Source organism: Paramisgurnus dabryanus, chromosome 4, assembly GCF_030506205.2.
Source record: "Paramisgurnus dabryanus chromosome 4, PD_genome_1.1, whole genome shotgun sequence".
NCBI classification, from domain to species: Eukaryota; Metazoa; Chordata; class Actinopteri; order Cypriniformes; family Cobitidae; genus Paramisgurnus; species Paramisgurnus dabryanus.
This window is the reverse complement of record NC_133340.1, coordinates 34,311,318-34,326,771: the sequence shown is the minus strand read 5'-3', so window position 1 is coordinate 34,326,771 and position 15,454 is coordinate 34,311,318. Positions and strand designations below refer to the sequence as shown.

Here is a 15,454-nt window from a genome sequence, read left to right as displayed (position 1 = left end):
GCTTTATAACGATAGAAAACAGGGATCAGGGAGCAACTTCTGACTTTAAACCACAAAAAAATGCATACATTTTTTCGCTTGAATCCAAGATGGCACCATTACCAGAAGCTAGTTATTATAGATGATAAAGTTTGAAATATGGATATTTTTCTTACAAAATTGTGTCGATTACCCAAACATTTGATCAGACTGTGCGAAGCTTACTGTAGCGTTGCTGGCATCATGTTCTCTTCCTGCTCCATGCATAGAAAAAAGCAGACACCACATCATTGTACTACTCAAAAATACACCTTTTATTGCAAAAGTTCATTTAGTGCTTCATATGTTTTCCATTTTTAGAAATTGATTGATGTCAACAAACTATTTATTTTTCCCCCAGTAATACATAAATACAATGTGTCTGCATGCATGTATATGCATTTATGCATATTATTAAATTTATATGTATTTTTACTTGCTATTGAATTGTTAATAAACACTGAAACTGTACAAATAAAAAATTCACATCTGGTAATATGTTGCAGGTCAACTTTATTGAGAATTCAGAGGTTTGGGTGTTCATCTCATTTTCCATCATGTTTTTCAAGTTAAATATTTAATGAAAATGCATTTTTCTTTGCATACTTTCCAAAACATTTCATTATAAGTCTTTAGCATCGATACATGCCTAGTATATTTTGTAAACTTTTATTGGTCCTTTTATTAACCTCTATTCTCTTTATATAGTCTTTTATGATTTCACATAGGGTCTGATCTTCATACTGATAGATCTGAGTGAATACCACGAGCCCTTCCAGTTCATCCACACAATGCCGTCATCTGTGCCATGCTTGGCCATGTTTTTATTATATGATCCGCCCCAATAGTATCTGCCATTCGGATTACAGGAGTGGCATCGGTTGTACCACCATCCGCCTCCATCTTCTCTAGAACATTGCTTTGAAGGATCACCAGGTATCCTGTGTGCAATTGATCAAATTGGAGAAGGATAGAAAATATTAGTCATTTGTATATAAATATAAATTGCTTTTAAGGATTTCACCACACTCACCATTTGTCATTGTCTCTGTCGTATGTGCTAAACATCATGCCATTATGAATTGTCATGGTACGGTTCTCTCCGAACAGTTCAGTTGCACCCTCCATGAACGTGTTACCGGCGGTTCCAGAGTAACGGCCGACCGATAGGATGTAATTTGTGGATTCGCCCTGCATGGTGAACTGCTCATATTGGGCATGGACCTTCAAACCCTTCCAGTCTTCCATTTCAACCAGAAGCTCCGTTTGGCCCATCTTTGTGAGTTGACTAATGCGCTCATTACCCAACCAGTACTCACCTAAAACAGTTTATAACAATGTCATCAGAGAGCATGATACAAATTGAATGTCAAAAACTAAAAGCTTTTATACTGGTAAGTGTTGGTTTGTAGCTGCTGACAATATGTTTATGACTAATAAGCCAAGTTTTATTGGTTTGGCAAACCTACATAGTGGTAAAAATAGTGATATAAACTACATAGAGTATTTTGGGAGCCCTCTCCCAATATTTCATTTAAAAAAACGAAACATGATGCATTCAAGTCATGCAGTAGCTCACCAGGAGTTTGGCAGTGTCCTTTACCCACATCAAAGGCGACGTTTCCAAAGCCTCGACGATAGTCATCCCAGCGCCTGCCAAAATCAACACTGCCATCCATACGATTCTGGATAAGCACCCAACCTTTGGAGTGGAGAAAATTATTTAGTCTAATAGTTTCATATTTGACTGTATTAAACTATAAAAAGTATAGACATACATTATATAGACTGTATAAACACTAAAGTATAGGTTTAAGAGTTTGTGCAAATCTCTATAACCTTGAGCACTAGTTATAGTTTTGCAGGATTAATGACATTAACACAAACATAAGGAAACCGGACGTACCTCCATGTTTAGTGGTCTGATCGCAGAAGACCTTGTAAGGCATGTTGAGCGGATCAGGCCGTATGAGGTACATCTGAGAATCCTGTCCACCTCTGCGGTAGATTTCCTCGCACTCTTTGCCAGAAACCACAGGAATCGGACAGGAGACTTTGCAGGGTGTCGAGCACCTGGCCTTCTGCGCAGCGATGGCTTTCTCCACACGTTGAATCTTTTCACGGACCTTGTCAAGCACGGCCTGAAGGATTTTGATGTTCTGGGGGAATGTGACGTCCACGGCGTCTTTTATAAAAGCATGCTGGGTCTCTAGGGTCTCTGTGTACTGATTAACCACAGCGTCGTTGCCTATGAAACAAACGTGGCGACAAAAATGTCAATTTTTGCATTTGACAGACACTTTTTAATCTAAAGTGCATTTAAGAAGAACTTTTTTGGGCGGTTTCCCGGACAGGGCTTAAACTAAAATGCATATTTGAAGTAGCTTATTTAAAAAACATCTTGCACGGACGTATCTTAACATATATCAGCAGTGTTGGGGAAAGTTACTTTTGAAAGTAATGCATTACAATATTAAGTTACTCCCTGAAAAGTAACTAATTGGGTTACTTAGTTACTTTTCATAAAAAAGTAATACTTACGTTACTTTAACATTACTTTTGCGCTACTTTTTCTTACTTGGCTGAGGCTTGATCTCTTATAACTTTTGCAGGTGTTTTTTTATGATCTCCGTTTCTGACTTTAACTTCCAGCATAAAGTGCGTAATTCTACATTAATATGTAAATAATAATTGATGACAGGCCGTTGAATTATAAGAAAATAAAAAAATTCCCCTTACATTATTTCACAAACATTGCTCTGGTGCCCATTTTTAAGACATTTGATAGGTGTGCAGTTTACAGAAAAATAATCAACACCCATGGAATATTTCTCAGCCAATCAGAATAAAGCATTCAACAGACCCGCGCTATAAGTTCAGTTTAATTCAGTAATTTTTTTTATCAAATTAATTAAACTGAAAAGTAACTCACATTAATTTTTTAAAAAGTAACTCAAATATTAATGTGTGCATTTATAAAGTAAAGCGTTACTTTACTCGTTACTTCATTATTACGTAATGCAAGTTACTTGTAATTCGTTACCCCTAACACTGTTTTGTCTCAAAATGCACACCAGTATTGTTTTTTGTAAGGTTTGTTTTAAGTGTCCTATTATAACTAATTCCTAGTCCTGGATTAATCTAAACCCTGTCTGGGAAACCTCCCCTTAATGTTGTCATAAATTATCACAGCATTGTATTATACACACATTATTTTAGTAAGCTCATGATTCAAAATGAAAGTTATAGTAGTTGAAATGTTACAATGAAGTAGAGTTACCTTGGCTCACTCTTTGTCTCTGGGCGACTTCTGTAGACATTCCCATGACATACCCATAGATATGGTTGGAGGATTGATATAAATCATCTACAGACCTTTTCAGCTGATCTACATTCGGCCTTACATTACGTTCTTGCTTCTGGAGGGTTCTCTTCAACTCACAACCTGTGGGGCACAGAACACCCTATAGAGAAAAAACAAATTGCGGTTTACAATTCTGTCATCCAAAATTATCAAAAATTAATCCCTGACTGAATGTATATCACTTATTATGATGTCACAGTCTAAAAACATACAGGTAGAAACAAAGCACACTCTCACCAAAGTCTCAGAGAGGTGAGTACATCCACCGGATTCCGGAATCTCCTCTTTTTGCTCTAAAGCCTTTCCTTCTGGTGCTAGAGTCGGTCTCCCACCGTAACGACTCCCGCTGATAGGAGGTGGTGCAGCTGGGCCTGGGGAGTATTTACCACCACTGCTGGCAGGACGATGACCTCTTGGACCTAATTCCGTCGGCTGGATTCAACACAAAATGTACAAAGCTTACACATCAACATTTTTATTTCATAGGCCTACTGTGGATACTGGAATACAATTGTGAAATTCTAAAAAATCTGATTCCTCATAATATATTTTTCATCTGATACCTATATACAATCTTAAAGGGATAGTTCATCCAAAAATGGAAATTCTGTCACATTTTACTCGCCGTCCTGTTGTTACAAACCTGTATTAATTTATTTGTTCTGCTGAACACAAAGGAAGATATTTTGAGCAATGTTTGTAACCAAACCATTTTTGAGCACCATTGACTTTTTTCTTTGGAAGTCAATGGTGATTCTGTTTTCTGCTTCATTACAGATATCTTCCTTTGACAAAGAAATTTACACGGTTTGAAACAACATGAGGAAGATTAATGATGACACGTTTTTTGGGTGAACTATCCCTTTAAAAATAAAAGCGCTTCACAATGCCAGAAGAACCTTTTTTTCTTTTGCTGAATGGTTTCATAAGGAACTTTAAAATTTGAATTTTCTTTAAAAAAAGTTATTTGAAGTGATAAATGGTTTGTTAGATTATAAAAAATTATGAAAGAAATAATTCTTCTAGTAACCTTTGACTGAAAGGCATTTTTTTATTGCATCACTATGAAGAATACTTTTAGCACTTTTGTTTTGAAGGGTGTATATTATTAACAGAAAAATTATAAAACAAGATAATCATTTTAATCTTATTGTTCTTTATTAAATTATAGATTTTCATTTCTTTTATTATGTATACTGCTAATTTTGACATACCGGGTTTGTTGGCTCCTGCATTAGAAAAGGAAAGCAGAAAAACAAGAGAATAATCACAACATTGTCAACATTTCACATTCAAATCCCAAACTATTTGGTAATTGTTAAAGACAATTCTAAGCCTGTGCTAAATCAGAAATTGCAAAACAGAAATTTATTTTAAATAATGTTTACCGGGTCTTCATCATCGTAATCTGATGACTTTGTGAGAGTTCCAGCAACACACAGAAAAAGTAACAAGAGAAGCTTCATGTTTGTAGAGCTCACAATTCTGTTTCCGTGACAGTGTGAGGATTCGAGCTGTTCATAATTCAGTGTCACTCTCTCACAATTTATACCTGGTGACCCCTCTGTCCTGGAAGAGGAGGGACAGAGCTGGTTAATATTTCATTCTGTGTAGTTTTGTGTAATCATGGATGAAATCAGTTTTGGGAAATGAAGAAATAACACAAACAGAACAATTCAATAATGTGAATAACAAGTGATGCATGTACTGAACAGCAAAACGTATCTTTAATTCTACCATAGGCCTACATCAAAAACTATACCCTAATGCTAATAAACAACTTTAAGTTGCATTAAAAACGTAAAAAATTTCCTACAGTTTAAAAAATAAAAGTTGGATCAACTTAAAAAATTATTTCAACTTAACACATAAAAATTTTGTTTTATGAACTAAAATTTTAGGTGAAAAAACTTTTAAAAAATTACTTTAATTGGTAACAATAAGTAAAATATTGAATTTTTTTTAAACATTTTCAAATTTAAATTTTACATTAAAGTGAGAAAATTTAAATTGAAAAAACTTTTTTTTTGGATCTCCGACTTTCATCATGAACACTATTTAGAGGCCTAATATGCAAACAGAAAACTAAAAAGAATGCTTGATTTCCTAAGTTTAAAACAAAATAGTTGTTGTTAGTACTGTAAAAGACTGTGGGCAAAATCAAAAGTTGACCCATGATTAACTTCAAACTGGAATAGATTAAGACACGCTCTTTCAGATGAGATTTACTGGCATATTGCAAGTTCTGTTAAATCTGGATTAGTCAGCAAGTTAAACATGTTTGTTTGGTTTTGTTGCATGATCTTTTAGACCAAATCTGATACGATGCACACAAAACTATGAGCCAAGTTAACAGACTTGACTATGACAAATAGACACTTTGTACTTCAGTGTAAAGTCATTAAAGTAAACATTGAATGATCGCTTCATCACACTTCTATCATTTAATATTATGAAGCTCTGATTGCCATATTTTATTTGAATTATAAACTATTCATTCATATAAGTTACAAATTTGCAACAAACGTGTCATGGGTTTGATTCCCAGGGATTACATAAACTCAATACAAAACTCAATACTGCTTTAATGCATGCCAAATGCATAAAAGTAAACGTTCTTATATAACGAATTCTGAATAATTAATTACAGAACAAATAAAATTAACTCAAAGTACGGTTTATCAAAGTAAATGTACGATTTTAATTGAAATTATAATAACTTGGAGTTTATTATTTATTATTTAACTTGATATTAGCTTGATAGCTATGAGCTGTCATGGTTTGTGACAAGTGCGCAACAGCGCATGCGCAGATCCCTGCCAGCTGACCGTCATGAACACATGAGCAGAATGTCTGCCGGCAGAAACGGATCCATTAATAGATGACTGGAATCTAAACCGCGATAAACAATGGCTGACCTGCAACCTCAGGTACTCGACTAACTATTTCACCAATAATTATGACGCGTGACGTGCGTTGATCTATGCTTTACGTAGAGTCAAATGTGCGACTGTTAGGAGCAGAAGGATCGCATTAGAATCAACGCAGCTGTTTACATCGCTTTAAATAACCAATGCGTCGATTATTATTTGCATAAGCATTTATTATAACCGGGGTGTTTTAGATAAGACTGTCCCCTCGCGTTTGCAAGACACGGTGTATGAAGATAACGCTTGTAAACGTGGCACATCTGTTATGCAGTATGCCTGTATTTGTAGTCTATATTACAAACATTTGGCCTGATCATATACGTTGTACTGTAATGAGAAATGTACAGCATAAAAAACAAACACATTAAATGAAAACAATCGCGTAAATCGGCGGGTTTTTGGTGATAAATTTAGTAGTCACAGCTTGGCACACGTGGACACGTTTGGTATATGAATGATAGGAAACTCGTCTATTTTCCTGGAATATTGATGCCGTGATTTGATTTTACCGTTTTAAGGCGGCGTAGTTGATACTGATTTGTATAAAAGCCTAACTGAAACCGCTGTCAGTGGGGGGGCGTGGCCACACAAGCTGTCTGACAGCTGGGGCATGTTCAATCTCACACTAGTGATGGGATTTATGGCTCTTTGAGGGGAACCGGATCTTGGCGATCCGTTCCTTTCAAAGAGCCGTTCAAAAGAACGGCTCTTTTGGCTCTTTTTAAATATTTAGTTAGTTTTAAGAAGCCTGCTTGGGGGCATCTCAGTTTATCCTGGAAATAATCACTGGGAGGAATGATGAGGTGAGATATGTAGTCAAATAATTAAAACTCACAATATCTGAGTTTGAATTATTCTGAAATATTGATTATTACCTCATTTGTCAGACTATATTCCATAGGGTTGCACAACATCCCTCTGCTTAGATAGTGACATCACTATTTTGGATTTTACCTTTAGTACAAAGTGTGTGTACGGGTAAAGCTACGTTGACTTATGTTATTCATACAATACAATACAAAGCCGGCTGCAATGAATTTTGTGTGCAAAACAGCTTTTACTACAAACACTTACACAAATTAGAATAAATAAAATGGAAATGTCTACATACAGTCCACTATTACTACTATTACTACTGTAAACTTTGCAAATAGGACATCAACCCCTTCAGGTCTTAAATGAACAATAACAAAGTGGGCTGCAATGAATGTCTGTGCAAAACAGCTTTTGGTGAAAAAATTCTATACAAGAACAGTGTCACAAAAGAACATTTTGATAGATAACAAAAAATATTTAAAGTATTAGAGATATACTGTGGATAAAATTAGAATAAATAAAATTGAAATGTCTACGTACAGTCCACTATTACTACTATAACTACAGTACAATTTGCAAATAAGTAAAATTAACTTTGCGCCCCTCCCCATATAACTGTTCTGTCTCGCGGAGGAGCTAATTTGTGTGCATCTGTGAAACACGCATAGGAAAAAAGAACGACAGAAAGAACGGCTCCCCTCCAGCCGCGACTCGGCTCCCATCGTTCATGTTTATGAGCCGTTCAAAAGAATCGGATCGTTCGCGAACGTCACAACTCTATCTCACACCGGTGCGCAACGTTTTGCTACGGTTTCCGGGTTGAACGACATGTTTCCTGGAAACGGTGTGCAACGGAATGCAACAGGTTTTAGAAGCGTTTTCTCTTGTTTGGTGGGTGTGTCAGAAATGTCAGCCCAATCAGCGGCAAGATGTATAAAACCACGCGATAGTAAAGAGACAGCTCTCTCAATGGGTTCAAGTTGGAATGTTGTCTTTCATTTTGGACAGCAAGGTCAGTGACTGTAACATCGAGGGTATTTTACAGTATTAAACACACATTTATAACGATTTCATCAGGCTTTAGAAACATTTAAAAAAGAACACAAAGAATGGCCTCTCAGCTACCGTAGTTGCAACTCTTGCGTCATCACAACAGGGTGTTCAATGCATCACCGTTTCTGTTTAATAAACGTTGTGCAACGTTTTGTCGGGGCTGAACGCAGCCCTGGTGTCAAAGGGGCGTGGTCGCACAAGCTCGCTGACTGCTAAGGTCAGTAAAGAGGCGTGGCCACACAAACTCTCAACTAGTCAGCTGATTTGTATTTTTGTATGTTGGACAAGCATGGCCATGTTTATTTCATACTCAAATGTCAAATTCAGTCTAAGATGCCAGCATTAGAGTATTAGCAGGTCAGAGCTCCAGTTGCATGGTTGGGAAAGTAAACATATTTTAATACTTTTGCTTGTGTTTTCCATTTTTGGTATTACTTAAAGTGCAAACAAAGATATAACTGCTATTCAGCCTGTCAATTGTGGAGTATCGTGGTCACATATTTGTTGCATAATGGCGTTGTCTAAGGGGCTGATCACACCAAAACGCGTTTTAAATGCCTGGAAACGCAAGAATATTGAAATGTGAGCGATCTTTTGCTGATAACTGTCATATTAGCAGAAACTTTAAAAATATTTTTCAACTCTCGGCGATTAGCATTTAGGGTGTGTGCACACCAAAGCTTTTATGCCTGCGGGCGGCGCATGTTTTCAATTGTTTTCAATGGAAGCTCTGCGTTTTTCAAAAAAGCCAGCAGCTAGCGTTTTTTTTTCGTCCTGAAAGCTGCCGCTCTGTGGTTTTTTCGCGCTCAGCTCTGAGCGCCGAGAGTTGAAAGAGATTCAACTTTGGAAGAAAAGCTCCACTCGTCAATGTCAGTTCTCACACGCCCGTCCAATCACAGTGAAGGAGGGGCGGTGCAAGGATCACAACAACCAACCGGCTCACAGCTCAAGTATCACAGCTACCAAAGCGCTCCGCTGAAGAAAGCTAGCACTCAGCTGAAAAAGCAGCTGGCGTTTGGGATCTTCCAGGTGTTTTCAGCCGCGTAAAAAAGCTTTGGTGTGCCCTGCCACTACGCTACCTAATGCCGCGTACACACACCAAACGCAAAGCATCGCGTTCCTCTCTCTAGATTACTTGTGGGATTTAACTTTGTGTCATCCAAATCTTTTGCTTGAGATGAATATTTTCAACTTGTGCAAATATGCGTTTGAGGCGAAAAGCGCATGTTTTCACGTCATTTGCATCACCCCACGCCAGTTCGTGTTTTTCCATTGACACTATATGTTATCTGTTACGCAAATCATTGAATTCGCATTTAGTGTGTACGTCTCATAACGCTCACTGTCTATAAAAAATCATTCAAAAAGGCGCCTAAAAACTGCTATAAACGCATTTTTTTTGTCTGGGAATTTTTGCCCATAAGGCCGGTGACACACTGGATGCGTGGCGTAAGCGTCTCAGCTGCATGGCGTGTCCGTTTTTAATTCGGCTTCCATGTTAACAGGTTAGAGCTTGCAGACTGCCTGCATGAGACGCGCGGAAAACGCGTGCTTGCTAGAAATAGAACCGACGCCTATTTTCCACGCCACACGCAAGCGTCTTGGAAGCGTTTCCAGCCAAAATATATGTCACCTATAGCAACAGCAGCGCGTCAGCGCCGAGTCAGGCATGCTTCTGGTATGTACAGACACAGAAAACGCGACGCAGCCGCCACGCAACTGACACGCAACAGATACGCCACGCATCCAGTGTGTCATCGGCCTAAGGCAGCAATTTTCCCCCGGCATCCCCAGAAAATTTCAAAAGGGTTAAAAAGGTGAAAACTCTGTGTAGACAATTATTAAAGTTTGTAAAAAAATTTGCTCTTTTTAAAATATCACAATCATCATTTATCTAACACAGTTTAAATGTTTCTTTATAAAAATAAAGATTTATATTTTAGGAAATGGGCTCCTCGCTAAAGGTTCATTATATGTGGGGGTCCTTGCGATCAAAAAGTTTAAAAAACCCATTGTCTAAGCCAAAACCTACAGTATATCTCATAATGCTGTGGTCTTTTTGTCCACCTAATAAAATGATCTCAAATAAAAAAATATATTTAAATCAAAATCTATTTATTTAGTTGGTAAGTAGGCATGACATATTGTTCATTCACCCAGTCATTATCATAAAATAATTCCCAATCAGCACAATAAAAAGCTATTAAAATAATTATTGTGAAAAGTACAAAAATTTTTATATTACTGCATGCCACGATCCAGGACACAGCTGAACATGTTGTCAACAGTTTAAATAAGGTTCAGAACTGTATGTATTTCATTTGAATTTAATGTGTTTTGCTACTAAACATTTATTTTGACTCTAGTTGTTTCTTCAAAGGGGGATCTTTTGAAAATAACACACAGAGAAACCTGGAAGTAAGTGCTTTTATCAACCATTCTGCTCAAAATAATGATGTAAATTATTTGCATATGTTTAGTGAAACAATTCCGTAAGACTATGAATATATATATAAATGTCTGACTGTCCAGAACTCTCAACCTCTCTCTTTTTTAGTTTTTTATGTCACTTTCTAGATAAAAATAGTTTCTGGAGCAGGTGCATCATGTCATTTTATTATAAGCGATGTGACCTGAGCAGGTCCGGCCTTGTGTATGAATGTTTTCATGACCTCATGAGTATTTCTATATCATTAGGTTCTAATTTTGAAATAGTGCTTTTGAAAATATATTTAGGTGAGTTGACCTCTATTTCAGCTTTGCTTAAGATGCTGTTATAGTGTAAACCTACTCTTGATTACTTCTGTCGTGTCTGTTTGACTCCAGGATGCAGCACGAAAGGTTGCACGTGAAACACAGAGGCCATGAGGCCATGCATGCTGAGATGGTTCTGATTCTTATCGCCACGCTAGTGGTCGCTCAGATCGTGTTAGTTCAGTGGAAACAAAGGCACGGCAGATCGTACAATGTGAGTGGCATATAATAAATGATACAAAAATACTCAATATTACACCAAACTGACTGTAACTACAGTATTGTAACTGTTGTTTTCTTGTAGCTGGTGACGCTGTTGCAGATGTGGGTGGTTCCATTGTACTTTACCATTAAACTTTACTGGTGGCGTTTCTTATCCACATGGGGCATGTTCTCAGTCATCACAAGCTATGTCATATTCAGAGCCACACGCAAGCCGCTGTCCTGCAGAACACCACGGTAATGTTTGAAATTGCTATAATTCTTTATAAAAAAGCAGTGGTTGCCCTTACATTCATGTGTGTCAAGATGTAGCAAGGAATTTTTTTTTTTACATAAAATAATATTTTAACCAACCAATCTTGGCATAGGTTTATTGATCAATCAGATTCGGAGGATCCATAATTTGTGTGCTGTATGCGCCCACAGCGCCTGTCAGCAGGACACAGCAGAGACGTTTCTGATTTAATAATAAAGATATAATGGCCATTGCAAAATGAATCATTCACAAAATACTTCTTTCTGATTCATTTCTACAGGATGGTGTATAAATGGTTCCTCCTCATCTACAAGCTCAGCTACGCTGTTGGTGTGTTCGGATACCTCGCTATCATGTTTACCATGTTTGGATTCAACGTTTTCTTCAGGTGCGTGAGCTGGATTAACATAAATTTGTTTGGATGTCATAAAAGTATTTGCGCATATTAAATGACCATAAACAAATGCTTTTCTGTCTTTGTTCAGGATCAAAGCAGAGGACTCTATGGATGTGGGTGTGATCATGCTTTTCTATGGTCTGTATTATGGTGTAATGGGACGTGATTTTGCAGAAATTTGCTCCGATTACATGGCGTCTACTATAGGGGTAAATACTCCTTCGCTAAATAGTACTTTGCACAAATAGTCTAATATTTTTCCCTAATAAACCCCAATGGGCTTTGTCCTTGTTTATTTTTCGCATGTTTATTTCAGTACTACAACAAGGGTGGCATGCCATCCCGAAACCTTACCAATGACATTTGTGCCGTGTGTGGTCAGAAGATTCTCGTGGACATAGATGAGGAAGGGATTATTGAAGACACTTACCAGCTCTCCTGTAACCACATGTATCCTTTATTTTCCCTTAAAGGGGTCATAATGAGATTTAAAATGTATTTTACGTCTTAAAGGTGACATAGAATGATTGAACGGGATATTTATCCTTGTTCTGTGATGTGACATGTAGACAAAAATTTTTTTGTTTGGGTCTGTAATGCCTTAGAAGCTTCCTAAAAACCTCTCTCAGATAGCTCTATTAGGGTGGGGGATTTTAAACAAGTGGTTTTGCACCTATTTGGCTCCCCCTACTGGCTTAACTTGCAATCTCATTACTGATTGGCTGACTTTGCTGCCACTTAAAAATGTAGCCAATTATTTTAAAGTGGAGGGGCAGTTAGATGCCTGTGATGTCATAAGCATCAGTTTTTCAGATTGGGACGTTTTCTGGCTGACATTTCTAAAAGAGGAATTTCTATGAGACAGAGATGTTTAGCATGTCTACCACTTTTTGTATGTTCGTGAAAGCGGGTAGACTACCATTATTCAACGAAGAAAAGGTAAAAATGGTTTTTCATTCTCTGTCCCCTTTAAAATGTAAGATGTAAAATAAGTCTTTGGTGTCCTCAGAGTGCTTATGTGAATATATACCCCACAGATAATTTATTATAGCATATTAAAATTCTCATTTTGTAGGTGTGAACAAAAAATTTTTTTTTTTGGGGTGTGTCCTTTAAAATGCAAATGAGCTGATGAAATGCAAACACTGATCGCAATGATGGTGGTTTGTTGCAAATAAACTCAAATGTGCTGTCAATTATTTTTTTTTCTCTCTCACTTTTTCTCTGCATTAAATGGAGTGCCGTGGTTGGATAGTGCAGATTAAGGGGCGGTATTATTGTAATTCGCCTTGCTACCTACATCACAAAACAGGGGAAATCTGAACGACCTTATTTGTCACATGCTTGCAGATAATAGTTTGCCCAAACTAAGTTACTGGATTGATCTTTTTCATGTTTTCTAGATTGATAGAAGCACCGGGGACCCAATTATACCACTTAAACATGGAAAAAGTCAGATTTTCACGCTATGACCCATTTAAACCCTGTTATGGCAGGCAAAATAGTTTGTTTATCTTAACCACCTGATGTCAACAGATTTCATGAGTTCTGTATCCGTGGCTGGTGCATCGTGGGGAAAAAACAGACGTGCCCATACTGCAATGAGAAGGTGGACCTCAAAAGGATGATGAACAACCCGTATCCTTATTCATATAACATAAATTACATCTTACATCATATAAATTACAACTTCTCTTCTTGCACTAGCCGTGTGATGTGCCAGGGCGATCTCACGTATTACATAATCATTTCAAAAAGGTCACATGTTTCTTGTAAAACGCACACTTGTGGACCATTTTAAACAAAAAACTGATACAAAGACATGAATTAGTGTCCTACCACATACAAAAACATCAGAATGTTCCTCTTTCTCCACACTTGTTAACAATTGAGTGATAGTTTCGCATACGTCATGCGGGACCTTTCGAAGTGATTACGTAATACGTAAGGTCAAGCATGGCATGTCACGCGACTAGTGCAAGACGAGAACTTGTGGTTAAAAGTACTTTTTTGGGGGGAAAATTGACTATGATTTTTAAACTGCACTGAAACTGTAAACTGTTGAGGTCCACTATGTGGAGGAAAGTCCTAGAATGTTTTCCTAAAAAAACTTAATTTCTTCTAGATGACTAAACAAAAAAAGACATCAACATTTTTAATGATCAGGATTTGTTTATGAAATGGAAGATTCCTTTATTTCAGTCATTGAATTGAATTTAATCTCATTATTAGATTATGAGACTTTAGCCTGGAATTCACAGAAAGGGTGACATATTTAATATATTTATAATACAGTTTAATATATTTTTACCTTAAATCTGTTCACCAGCTGGGAGAGGACACACGTTTTATACGGCCAGCTTTTAGATTGGTTAAGGTACTTGGTCGCCTGGCAACCCATCATCATCGGAATTGTGCATGGAATAAATTTTTCACTTGGACTTGAATGAATTTCTGCAGTATGTTGTTTCATTAAACTGTGCATGTGTCTGCCTTTATAGTATTTATTTGTAAATTGTGTCATTTATATTATAAACCAGACAGCTGCTTTGTTTTTGTAACTTATTTGATACACAACACTAAACTTTCAAAAGTGACCTACGCTGATACAAAAATCAAAGACACATCTCTCACTTTTCAAAGCTGCTCTTTGTGTTTTTGTTTTTTTCACTCTGTTGAATGCTTAACTTTTTATTTGTGAATATAGAGAGGGCGTGCAAATGTTGATCGAACTGAAATGACTGGCAAAAAAGCAGATGATCATCATTTGGAATTAATAATAGGTTTGCCAAAATGTAAAATTATAGACTGTTTATTTTTGACTGAATACTGTTAGGTGCAGTTAGTACTAGTTCACTAACTAATACATGTCTTAGACTTTATACTGATTACTTTGTGGAAAAGTACTTTTGCTATTGCAAAATACTTTTTTGGGGTGTAAATTACTTTATTTGTGGTAATTAAAAAGTCTAATGAGAGGGCATTTGGCTTGTCAAGTGATTGGCCAATGTGGGGGTCTTATGTCAAATTAAACAGGTTTTTCTAGGCCTCTAATATGAAGTTTTCACCTCATGTAAATAAACAGCATTTAAAGCAAATTTGTTAAAATTTATTCATTTCTATAGGCATTAAACTAAAAGTGCACTTTAATTTGAAGCAGCAGAAAAAAACCTCAAGTGGCACACACAAGTGGTTTGAGTTTTAAAATGGTGACTATTTACAAGTGAATAAGGTGTAAATAACCTCTTGCAAATTCACTTTGTGTATTTGACTTTGTATATACATAAATACAGAGTATATGCCATTATGTGTAGCATTATATGTAAGAAAAACACTTTAAGTTAAAGATCATTTGTTGAATTTTACATGTTTATGTTGTGTGGATTTTATTTATCTGTCCTTAAGTTTCTTTTCAGTTTCTTCAATATTTTGTAGACTGTTGAAGAGCCAAAATAAAACTGTTACCAGTAAACAAGGAAATGTGTTTGAGAGTAGATATCATACATGCAAGTTGGAAAAAATCGTTATCTTCCTTGTAACAAATAACTGAAGCCTTGTGAGCCTGGACCACAAAAGTTATAAGGTTTTTTTTTTTTTATATTGAGAGTTATAGACGGTTTCAGCCATAGATATGTATATAAAGG

The 15,454-nt window shown here is 36.6% G+C and overlaps 2 protein-coding genes across 6 annotated transcripts; one reads left to right on the top strand and one right to left on the bottom strand.

The window, feature by feature from the left end:
• Nucleotides 1-514: 514 nt before the first annotated feature.
• On the bottom strand, nucleotides 515-4,921 carry fgb (fibrinogen beta chain). Of its 2 annotated transcripts, XM_065254304.2 has the most exons (8): nucleotides 4,771-4,920; nucleotides 4,597-4,611; nucleotides 3,620-3,814; nucleotides 3,299-3,482; nucleotides 1,925-2,266; nucleotides 1,598-1,720; nucleotides 1,052-1,337; nucleotides 515-959 (listed from the first exon to the last, which is right to left on the bottom strand). In XM_065254304.2, exons 1-8 carry the CDS (start codon nucleotides 4,846-4,848, stop codon nucleotides 731-733), a joined length of 1,452 nt encoding a protein of 483 aa, XP_065110376.2. In that variant the 5' UTR covers nucleotides 4,849-4,920; the 3' UTR covers nucleotides 515-730. The 2 variants fall into 2 exon arrangements, with proteins under 2 accessions (XP_065110376.2, XP_065110377.2); XM_065254305.2 differs by lacking the exon at nucleotides 4,597-4,611 and having other exon boundaries at nucleotides 4,771-4,921.
• Nucleotides 4,922-6,187: 1,266 nt separating this feature from the next.
• On the top strand, nucleotides 6,188-14,360 carry rnf175 (ring finger protein 175). 4 transcript variants are annotated; one of them, XM_065254308.2, is made up of 10 exons: nucleotides 6,189-6,312; nucleotides 10,548-10,599; nucleotides 10,879-10,917; nucleotides 11,008-11,149; nucleotides 11,240-11,394; nucleotides 11,694-11,801; nucleotides 11,899-12,019; nucleotides 12,127-12,260; nucleotides 13,347-13,448; nucleotides 14,140-14,360. In XM_065254308.2, exons 4-10 carry the CDS (start codon nucleotides 11,009-11,011, stop codon nucleotides 14,258-14,260), a joined length of 882 nt encoding a protein of 293 aa, XP_065110380.1. In that variant the 5' UTR covers nucleotides 6,189-6,312; nucleotides 10,548-10,599; nucleotides 10,879-10,917; nucleotide 11,008; the 3' UTR covers nucleotides 14,261-14,360. The 4 variants fall into 4 exon arrangements, with proteins under 4 accessions (XP_065110381.1, XP_065110380.1, XP_065110378.1 ...); XM_065254307.1 differs by having other exon boundaries at nucleotides 6,206-6,312; nucleotides 10,562-10,599; XM_065254309.2 differs by lacking the exon at nucleotides 10,879-10,917 and having other exon boundaries at nucleotides 6,188-6,312.
• The last annotated feature ends 1,094 nt before the right edge of the window (nucleotides 14,361-15,454 follow it).